This window comes from Merops nubicus, unplaced genomic scaffold, assembly GCF_000691845.1.
Source record: "Merops nubicus isolate BGI_N331 unplaced genomic scaffold, ASM69184v1 scaffold21549, whole genome shotgun sequence".
Classification (NCBI taxonomy): Eukaryota; Metazoa; Chordata; class Aves; order Coraciiformes; family Meropidae; genus Merops; species Merops nubicus.
The window spans coordinates 1-11,583 of NW_008631922.1; the positions used below are offsets into that span (position 1 = coordinate 1).

Consider the following 11,583-nt stretch of genomic DNA (forward strand, 5'->3'; position numbering starts at 1 on the left):
TTAGCAGATCAAGAGAGATTCAGAAAATGTCTCTGAATCCACATGTGTGTTAAGTAAGCTTTCTTTTGAGGCGTGGCCAAAGCCTTCTAAATCCTTAATTAAGGGCAGCTTGAGTCTGGGAGCTTTATTGCGCTGTACTGCTGACAACCGAGGATAAACTTTCGCGATATCTTTCAAGCACTCCTCAGAATTACGCAAGATCGTTGCAACTTTTGAAATCAGGGAGCCAGGGTTTGGAGCACGGTCCGTGTATCCTATTGCACTTGAAGCATTGCTTCTTTAAAGGAAAGACTCTTGAGGATAGTGGAGTCCAGCAGTATTAAATGGGTTTAAGAAGGTCTTGTCAATGGGCTCCTAGCTGTGTGGCTCAGAGTAACCTTCCCTTATGTGTACAGAAGTCTTGAGGGTATTTGCACAGATCAGCTCATTAATCTTTATTTTTTTTTTCCCCCCTTGCAGAAGAAGAACAAGAGGAAGATGAGGAAATTGATGTCGTTACATTAGCTGAAGCAAATGAGTCCGAATCCAGCACAGAGTCCAGCACAGACACATCAGAAGAGCACAGTAAGCCCCACCACAGTCCACTGGTTCTCAAACGGTGTCATGTCAACATCCATCAGCACAATTATGCCGCTCCTCCCTCCACCAAGGTTGAATACCCAGCTGCAAAAAGGCTAAGGTTGGACAGTGGCAGAGTTCTCAAACAGATCAGCAACAACCGAAAATGCTCAAGTCCCCGCACGTCAGATTCAGAAGAGAATGACAAGAGGCGGACGCACAACGTCTTGGAGCGCCAGAGGAGGAATGAGCTGAAGCTGAGTTTCTTCGCCTTGCGTGACGAGATACCCGAGGTGGCCAACAACGAAAAGGCGCCCAAGGTTGTCATCCTGAAAAAAGCAACGGAGTACGTTCTTTCCATCCAGTCGGACGAACACAGACTGATTGCAGAGAAAGAGCAGTTGAGGCGGAGGAGAGAACAGTTGAAACACAAACTCGAGCAGCTAAGGAACTCTTGTGCATAGGAACTCTTGGGCATCGCTTCGAATAACCCAAACTAGACTGAAACTATGATAAAATATTAAAGTTTCTAATATCACTCATGAACTACACCAGTCCATTGCATATGGAACTATTGCAACTGCATGCTGTGCGATTAAACTTGAGACTACACAACCTTGGCTGAATCTCCCAAGGGTTTGGCCAGAACCTCAAAACTGCCTCATAATTGATACTTTGGGCATAAGGGATGATGGGACATTCTTCATTCTTGGGGATGAACTCTTCAACTTTTTTTCTTTTAAAATTTTGTATTTAAGGCATTTTTTCATATGAGAATCCTACAAAAAAGTTGTCCCCAGATTGTATATATTTACACATCTTATTGCCATGTAAATATCTTTAATAAAGCCTTTATAGAAAAATGTGCAACATTAATACGCAACAGTTGTGGCAACTGGATTTATACTTGTCTTGAACTTCTGTGCCATAACATTTCACAATTTTGGTTTTTTTTTTTTATTTAAATACATTTTTCTTTTAAAAATGATTTTTATTTTGTTTTTAGATAAATAAATATTTGCCCAAAATATAATTAGCTAAATCCTGTGTAAAGACTTTGCTTTGTCTCCTACTGTTGTCATTAGATGCTTATTTCTGTGACATCCTTCTCCCTGCCATCCTGGCTGTGATCTGACAAAAAGTCATAGGGGAGTTAGGTGAGAGGAAATGATGATAGCTTTGCAGCTTTGTACAGAATTGTTTCTCCCTCCTTCTGTTAATTCAGGTAGATAAAATCGTCGGTCTAATGTCCCCTGTTGGTTCAGTGTTGTCACCAGTGCCTCCATGAAGGTGATGGTAGCAATGTCTGACTTAGCCACAGTCCTTTGCCTGCTGAAAGTTGAGGTGCTGTGTCTTTACACCAGACAACCCAGTGCATGGGCTTTGCATTCCTTCCAAGTACATATAATCACATTTTTGGGGCATGACCTTCATTCTGCACTAGGGACCCAGCTACATATTTTGAGGGCTGCTTTGTAGTAGGCTCACCTTAATTGCTTCCTGTTTGATTTTGAACAGAAGTTAAACGGGATAAGAAAATAAACTGAGGTGGTGAGTGTTGAAGTGCTTAAAACAACAGAGCGGTTTCTCTTTTTAAGTGCTGAAATCAGCAGAGCAAATCTTCCCCTTCAAACACCTTAGTACTTCACTACCGTGAATAGTTACTTGGGATTTCAAGGAATACAAAGGTCAAGGACACATAAAGGGAGCACAGGAAAAGAAGAGCTCTTTCTCAGGTGCAGAATATGCACAGACAGATTCTAACGTTTGCCAGACATATTAAATCATTTACATTCAGGAGCTGTCTCATGATCAGCTTCGGGTGGGCCATAAAGTACTTACTTAACACAGGTCCTAAGATTAGATGTGATCTTTTCTCCCCTCCTTTAACCCACTTAGCTCCGCTTTGGTTGGAATTTAAGCAAGAAATCAATGAGCCCTTTGTGGGGGAAGAAGGGGCTTTTCAAAAAGTTGAACCTTTAACTTTTTGATTTTCATAATTCCCGTTAAATACATATTTGCTTGGCTTCTAACTATTCGAGGAGCAGTGCTGCCAGATAACATCAGTACCAGCAACCAACTGGCACTGAGGGTTCAGGTTTTCTATTGATTTTGAGTTCAGAGGGGGAAGAAGGGTTGAGTGTGGGTGTATACAGGCAGGGGGAGGAGGTAGCAGTTTAGGGACAGGGTAGTTGCCAAAGATCCCTGCACCCCAAAGCCTAGGGTAACTGTCCCAACAATTTTGCACTTGGGGCTTCTCAAAGAAGTTAAGAGTCTAAATCTCATTTAATGAAGTGCTTTAGGTGCTGGGCTGAAGGTTTCACGGGGAAAAACGTCATTGTGTTAGAAAGACAGGAGAAAGCAAAGTGTTTATTTTTCAATTTGTCTGCATCACCCACTTGTAACGGGGTTTATAGAAGTGGTCTGCAGTCACTTTTTTCGGCGTGTGATTCAGATGGTTGCTTACAAGGAAAAAGAATGATGTGAAATGAAACTGTTAATTATTTCTGAACTGCAAATCAGGACATCTTCCAGCTCCAAATAACAGAATACCTTTTATTAGATGGGATAACTTATTTTCAAAGATGTATTTCACTTGCCTTTTGGCATGAGCCCCATTTTAAATAGTGCTTCAGAACAGAAGCAAGCTGTTTAGGAATTTCTAATTGCATCCTCATCCTCTGGAACAAACCAAGAGGTGTAGATGCATCCATGAACTATGAAAAATACCACCACTGGATCACAGTTCCATGTGTTTGCAAAACCCCCTCACTTCTTCCTGTTAAAAGTAGTTAGACCGCAGTGATTAGTAAGCCTCTCCTTATTTGTCGGCTTCTTAAATCATTCGGAGAATAGTTTTGGCTTTTTCTTCTATATGCAGTAGGTCATCGGTCTTTTGATGAATAGAGTATTTGCAGTTATTTAGTTTCTTACTCTCATCTTTTAATTGAGCATCAGTTCCACTTGCCACTTTCCTAGTGGAAGGGCACATCAGATCCTGAATATGACACTAAATTGCCTCTCTAAGAGTATGACTTGACAGGATGAGACTTCATGGTTATGACATTTTTTACTCTTCTGAAGGATTGCAAAGTACCTAAATAATGTCGTAAAAAAATAAATTTCAAACAGCCTATGAGTCCAGGAGTAAGAAACCTCTCCTGGTCATTAAACTGCTGCTGCAATAAAGATGTGAGATTGCAACTCGATGTGAGAGGTTAGGACATTTGGAAGACACAGACATCCCACAGGAGTTTCCAGGCTGGATTTGGTTTTTAACACATTGTATACAGATAGGAAAGTGTTGGGGTTTGCTGCTGTTTTGGAGCAATAAAGGAGATAAGCTTATAAAAGAAGCCTCTTAGACTTGAAATAAAATGCAGTAAGTATTTATAATGCTTGCCAAACAGCTGTACCAAAATGCTATTTGAAATACAAGGAGCATTTTTAACTTCATCTCTCTCCGCTCCTTTACTTTCACAGGAGGTTTCAAGCTACTTCTCTTCCAGGAAAGCATTAGGCAAAATATGGCATCAAAGGAAACTAGAAACAAAGCATCATGGTAAAAATAAAATTGCCTTTATCATATAACCACATTATTTTCATCTGATAACACTGATTTTTAGGGTTCCAGCTTATTTTTTTTTTTCTTATGTGTAAGTTTGGTCTCTCCAGGCAACTAATTATCTATATTACTTCAATATATCAATACAGAATATGTGGGGGGAGTATTGGGATGTACAAAAGCACTCATGTCTACTTCATTCAGCTCCCATCAGAGCCTGTGGAAATTCTGTGTTTCTTCCAGGGAAAGCGTTTGTGCCAGTGGAGGATGGTCTTAAAAATTTTATCACTTCCTAAAAAGGAAAGTCTTTACTTGCTCCTGCCATAAACACTCTTGCTCCTGTAGCACTTTGCAACCATCGCAGGCAGTTGAGAGATGACAAACATTTCATCAGAGTTGTATTAAAAGAAGAATTTCAGGTAAGTGGAATAGAATTACTGTAAACTGGAAATGTGCCAGGCCACTTCAGTTAAAATCTGAATTTATTCAAAACGGAAGGTAAAGGTGGTTGTTTCATCTACAGAGATGAACCATCTTCTGAAACCTTAGGGGCTTTTTTTAATACCTTTTTTTTTTTTTTTTTTTTTTAATTGATCTGTGTTAGAGTCATCTGCCAATGAAATTATCAGAAAAATAAAACTGAATAATAGGGGATTCTAACACAGACAGCTTGGAAAGCAATTCAAGATTTACTTCCCTGCTTATGGATTTGCTATTTCTTCATTTTCAAAAAACATCTACAAGAGCTTCTGAAAAAAGGCTCTTCTGACTGAAAACTAAACCCTGATTTCCACTGGAGGCTTCCACATACATGAGGTCTAAACCTGTCTAGATAAAAGAAAAATCAAGAAATGAGATAGATGAGCTGTAGAAGCCAGATTTCATTTCCAGTACAAAATGTTTGACATTCATCAGTTTTTACCTACTTTCCTGTCATTTACTCATCTCAGGCATAGCTGTAGAGTCAGTGGGGACAGGCAACGGTAAGAATGGTATCCAAGATTCAGAATAGCATCTAGGAAGTAAAAGTGTATTGGTTTTGTTTGTTTGTTGTTTTTATTTTTTTTCCCCCCCTGGTTCTGCCATTCATTTTCTGCAGAGATATTGAAGGGATAATGCAAGTGTTTGGGGCATCTTGCTGAGAGCAGTGGACTCAGCAGTGTGAGCAATGCCCATCATGTAAGAGCTGCAGTAACTGTGCACCCAGGTGGGAACAGGGTTGGATGAGACACAGGCCAGGCAGTGACAGTATCACTTCTTCACCGGTTCTTCACTACATGACAGAGGCCAAACACTTTGTCTCTAAATGTGTTCAGACTCCATCTTCCTAACAAATGGGATAAGTTCGTTTTTCTGGTAATAAAGAGTATGACCTTTGGTGCTGAATATTTAATATTTAAAGGTTAGTAGTTACTGAGCAAAACTTGCTTCAAGCAGCCACCAATACATGGTGGCCAAGCTACAAGGAGTATCTGCATGGCTGAGCTTGAAGCCATGAACAAGAGGGAGAAGTTGCTGGCTGGGAGTGGAGCTGCATGACTCTGGCTGACTGATGGCAAAGTATCTTATTCCCACAAGCATTTTTTCCAGTTTCCAGCTTGGTATAGGGATTGTGGAGCTATTCCTTGTTCTACACAAGTCTGGGAGAAAGCAGCTAGGGAGGTTAGTTCCTGATATTACATATTATGATGATTACATTTTATTACTAAATTCACCCTTCATGTACGCCTGGCTACAGATCTTGCCATGGCTACTGTTCAGCTGAACATATTCCCATTCCAGGCAAAACCTTTCTTGCAAACATATGTAATTTCAATCACAAGCTTCAGTGTCACATTTGTGTGGAATTATGTTTTCCGCATAGCATGTAGGAAATTAAAAAAAAAAAAAAGAAGAAATAAACTATTAGTGCTATTAATGACAAGGTGTTGAGATATAAACTGCAAAAACGGAACAATCTAACTGGATAACAAAGAGTTCCAAGCAGAGAGATTACCACTGCTTGGAACTAATTAGCCCCATCAGCTTCCTTCATGGTAATTTATCCATGAAAGAGGACAGAAATAGCAGGAGGGAGGGAAAAAAAAAAGTTCAAATTACAGGACTTGTGCTTTATATGCAACTGCTATGAGTAGATGAACCCCCCAGATTCTGCAGGCTGAAGAGTGAGCATGGGTGATCAAAAGCAAAGCCCTGCTCCTGCAGCCCTGTCCCCTTGGACATCTTCCCGGATCGCTGCAGACTGCAGCTGCCCAGCAGCTCTCCCATTCCACAGCACATTTTTCTTCCAGGTGCCACGTGTGTGCAAGGGGCTGCTCGTAGGGATGCAGCTGCTGCAGTGAGAGCTTCTTTCCACTCCTCTTTCTGCCATTAATGTGCTCAGTGAGGACAGCAGAGCCAAACAAAGCCACTGGTGCAGGTAGTTCCTGTGATCTAGTGCCCAGCTGAGTGTCTGACAAAGCCCTTTTTGGCTTGTGACCAAGGCCGTGCTGCACTATGGATGAACGAGGGGAAGAGGGATCAATCATCTCTGCAACTATGTAGACCCAGAAAACATGAACTAAAGGTTTCCATGGTTCCCCATGTAAAAATAGCCCCATTCTCCCTCCCCTGCAGCAAAGTGGTGTTTGCAATACCAGGTGGGCTCCTATGGACAGACCCCACATTGCTTGGTTCCAATACTTATTCAGTCTAATTACCGTAGTTTGTTTAGGTTTATGTGGTCTGATATGGACAATGCTGTTTCCTGGTATTCTTTGAGTTTTTACTACACTATGATCACTATTTAAATAATTTGTGTTTATTCATGTCATAGGTATCCCAAGCAAGAAAACATGCTCTGTAATAAATGCTACCAGAACAAGGTTTTCCAACAAGAATTATTTTGGGAAGCTGGTGTTGAAGCATCTAAAACCAAGTGAAAATGTGGAAAACAGAGCGTGGATGCAGAATCAGACAGCAAAGACGACCTTCTCATTCCCAGTTTCTGTCAGGGTTTTTTCCACTATTCCGCACTTTACTTCTAAGCTGCTTGTTAAAATCGGGAATAGCGCAGTAATCTGAATCTAAATTAAAAGGATGTGGCAAGGTATACTGTAAGCGTTATGCTATAATCCGTGTTCCATGTACATAAAAATTTCAGAGAGAATTCAAATGTGAACTGTTTAGTTTCTGAGGAACCTGAAAAAAGATACTCCAGCCTTAGACTGGGCTGGGTTTTCAACTGTAAACAGCATCACTATATAACAGCTGCCACACAGGTTTCAAATATTAGACTTTTTATATGGTATAAATGTGATGGACAGGAGAAGAAAAGGGAGTTTTGTTTTGTTTTTCTTTAACTTTTACCAATCAAGCATTTTTCATAGACAGATTTTACAAAAAAAATCCATCAGACTCTAATAGTTCACAAAGTATTGGCTGCAGACGTGATTCTCAGTGGATTCGGGGAAGAAAAGCCTTATTATTTTGATAAATTGTACTGTTTTATAGTATTAATTTGATCTGCAAAATTCCTCTCATCTGAGTTAAAACAGATTTTTCTTTGGACACAAGTAAAATCTTATTATGTGTTCTCATTATCGTTCATCATTATGGTAAAGAGTAAGAAAATATTGCATTATGCCTAGACTTCCACACTTTGAAGGAATGTAAAAGGCTATATGAATATCTTATGAAGTGACTGCAAAATAAAATTGACATCAAAGTGATTCAACTGTGTAACATATTATTCCCTCCCTGTAAAATTGGATTCTTACGGAAAAACGCTTTCCTCCTTTTGCATTTGTGAAAGAGGAAAAAAAAAATGTATCTCCTGCCTTTATGGAACAATATAGCATTTTGCCATGTTCTACAACGGCAAATATATTCATTAGCATCTCTATTTTCATTCAAAATTTAATTTTTGGTGCTTGATTAAAATGAATCTACCTCTTCCCCATTAATTTTATCATGCTGTCCTAAAATTGAGATCTGAGTATGACACCCAAAAGAGAGAATACAGACTGCAAAAGCATTAATAGGGCTCCAGGGGTCAAAATAATCAGTAGATATTTATCACTAGATGCTTAGCCAGCTTAGCAGCTGGAACAGAACACCTGGGCAGTGAAGTGCCTGCCATAGATGGGTTCTCCCATTCCTCTAGCTCCTTTTCAAGCCCCTTTTTCTTGAAAACATGGCTAAATTTCTGTTAGTGTCATACACTCCTGTTCAGGAATGCTACATGCCGGAAGATTTTAAGTTCAGTTGATGTTTCCATGAAGTTCCCCTGTAAACCTGCCCATTGATGGCCCTTAGAGAGCTTGCTTGGAGGAACAGTAAATCCCACCAGAGTGCCAGCTCCTGGAACAGACACACTGTGTCCACACGATGCAAAGTGCCAATCCAGTGTGAACGCACTTTGCTGGTTCAAATCTGTTTAAAACATTTTGTATAAAAGCTTTGTCCTGCCAGATGTTATGGCCAAGCTGGTATCTACCACAGCCACTCTAAAGTCATCTTGAACACCCCATAGTGTGCAGATCAGTAATGACCTTGATACGAATCATATTTATCTTGCTGGATGTTCCAGCCATGCATGGATTCGTTTTTGTGACTATTAGGTCACCACAACTTATTTATTCCCTAATTTAATTGGCTCTCTGTAAATTAGCTTCCAGTTCATGCCTTCCTTTGTCTTGGTATGCATTTGGAGCAAAATTTCAGCCTCTTCATGAGGCACCACACAAACCACAAAACACTTACTGACTCCAGCAGGGCCAGGATTACAACCTTAATTTTGCAATCTTTCTTTAATCTTCTCTTAATTAATTTAATTCTGATATCATTATCTAGATTGCCCCATTCATTTAGCATCCCAGCATCTACCTCTTCATTCTCACTGGAAGGCTTTAGTAACTTTGCAAATGTTGCAGCTCTATCTCCCATTCCTACCTTTTGATCTTTACTAACAACCTTCCTTTAATGTCTGCTGAGCTCAGGCTTTTAGCAGGCAAAGCTCCCCACCCACCCTGGTGCAGGGGGACACTGCTCTGAGCAGCGTGGGCTTGAGGAGCTGCATTTCTGCTGTCTGCTTCTCGAGGGGATCCTGCTGGCCTGTCCTGGCTCTCCAGTCAGTTTTAAAACCGGTTCAGCCAAATATAATTTAATACTGAAGGGCAGACAGGGTTTCACAAAGTTTTACAGCCCATTCCAGTTTTAGCTCATTTCAGGAGCTGCATCGTCTCTGCTGGGGTTTCTTCTGGTAACTGCCTTGGGTGGACAGTTCTGGGGAGGGTGGGAAGATGCAGTACCGTGGGTTGCTGCCTGCAGCAGGCAGTTTAGATTGAATATTATATAATCCTTTGCTGCTCCTTGTACTTTCATTTATGAAATAAGCTCAGCTGATGTTTAATTTCATTGCCTAGACACTCAAGAATACCATGGTGCTGCTGTACCCACAGGTAATCTTAATGGTACCATCCAAGTATAGAGAGGCTGTCCTCTCCTCTCCTTGGCCTCAATGCTGGTGTGAAGCAGGGACCCAGCAAAGTCAACAGGCATTGCAGCTGGGTCAGGGAGAGAGAAGCCTGGAGGCCAGGGTGCAGAATGGTGGGATTTTCACTGAGCCCCTCACTGGCCCAAATCCATACCTTACCAGTGGAATAAAAATAAAATATATTAGCATAACTACACCCATACTACATAGCTTTAACTCACTGGATTTTTAAAAATGTATAAAACTGGGGATAATGAGCTCATGAAAATGCTGAGGCAAATTAGGCTGCAGATTTATACATTAATTTCCACTGTGCCATACAGGATCCAGCCCTTAGGTTCTCACAGTAAACTCTTTGTGATTTATCTCTATATTGAGCTACCTCCCACTGACAGTGGACCATGGTGAAAGAGCTGGCATGCTGGATATCCTCGTGTCATCACAGACAGGCTGAGGCTGGAAGGAAACTCTGGAGATCATCTGGTCCAACCCTCCTGCTGGCCTCCTGCAGGGCCACTTTCAGCAAGCTGCCCTGGACCACAACTTTTTGACTATGACCGTGGTTTCTGAATACCTCCAAGGATGGAGACTCTACAACCTCTCTGAGCAACCTGTGCTAGTGCTCAGTGATAACATCCTGGTCATGACTGCTTTCCAGGGTGAGTCTTGTTGGTACATGTGATTTAATATGGACTATGTAAATTCTGGGAGGTGCTGAGCAGGTCCCATTGCCTCAACAACAGCTGGGGATACTCACTGCTTTTAAAGTTCAGGCAAAAAGCTTCTGCAGTTTTCCTCTCCTGAAGCAGTGATGATTTCTGGATGGAAAGAGAGTAGAGAAAGGATAAATCTGGGATACAGAATATACAAGTGCACTGCCTGTCCTCTGCCATTTTTTTCGAGGTAACTTTAAACTCTGATGCACTCTGGCTCTTATGCAAGGGCCCATTTTCAGAAGCTCTCAGATGTCAGTGGATGCAGAGCTCAGCTGAAACTGAGCACAAATGGAAAATCCCGTCCTTTGGTCTCTCCTGGCATGTCAAGTACTTGCTTTGACCTTTTAAAAACTTACCTGCTGTGCTCTCGTTTTCCCACTTCCATTCACTTGCACCTAATTGGATCATTCCGCTATAAGACAAACCATCCAGACAGATCAGTGAGACTGTCTTGAGCTGAGAAAAAGAAATACCATCCTTAAATCCTGAGGGCAGAGACTGGACACTGGCAGGAGGGCAAATAACAGCACACAGCATCTGTGTGGTGCTAGTTTTCTGGAGCAATAGTCTGTGTAGGTGATGCTTTTCATACAGCACATGCTTTCTCTACCCATCATCGTTGAGGTGAAGCTGCACTGCGAGGCAATAAAATAAGCTGCTCTGCCTAGTAGTGAAAAGGTCTTTCCCCAGCACATACTGCAGTTTGCTTAGATGGGTGGCTAAAAGTGATGTGTTGATTTTAAGGAAGATTGATGGTCAACATGAACGTGCCGCCTGCCGCGTTTCTGTGCTGGATACTCACCAAGAGCCTGGCAAACCTTAAACAATGGGATCGCCTGGTGATTTGGGGATTATAAACTGCCTGGGGGAGAGCGTGCTCAGAAAATCTGCTGGGAGCTTCTGCTGAAGGGGCTAATTCATAGTCTAGTCAAGTAGCTTCATAACCATGTGTATCATGAAAATTTGTTATCAGCATACTGTTTGAATCACAGATCAATGCACACTGATTTTGGCGAATCTAATTATATTTGATGGGGAAGAACATGTTTGCAGTTTTTAGGCTCTGTAGTTCCCATCTCTTTATGTGTAATTTCATTTTTGATTTGTTTAACAGCGATTGAGGATTGTAAATCACAATATTGTGGAGATGTCAATCACGGTTATCCCACTCACATAGCCAACCTGGTTGGTCACCCAATGCTGAGAAAGGGAGACTGGCAGTCAGAGCTCCACTGCCTCCCAGTTATGCCAGCCATAAATCAATGTGT

At 41.3% G+C, this 11,583-nt stretch overlaps 1 protein-coding gene across 1 annotated transcript; it reads left to right on the forward strand.

The window, feature by feature from the left end:
* Positions 1-461: 461 nt before the first annotated feature.
* Positions 462-1,591, forward strand: LOC103780118 (myc proto-oncogene protein; the record flags this gene model as incomplete). Its single annotated transcript, XM_008947767.1, has 1 exon — positions 462-1,591. A coding segment is annotated over one exon (561 nt), but the record flags the coding sequence as incomplete, so codon positions are not given.
* Between the last annotated feature and the right edge of the window lie 9,992 nt (positions 1,592-11,583).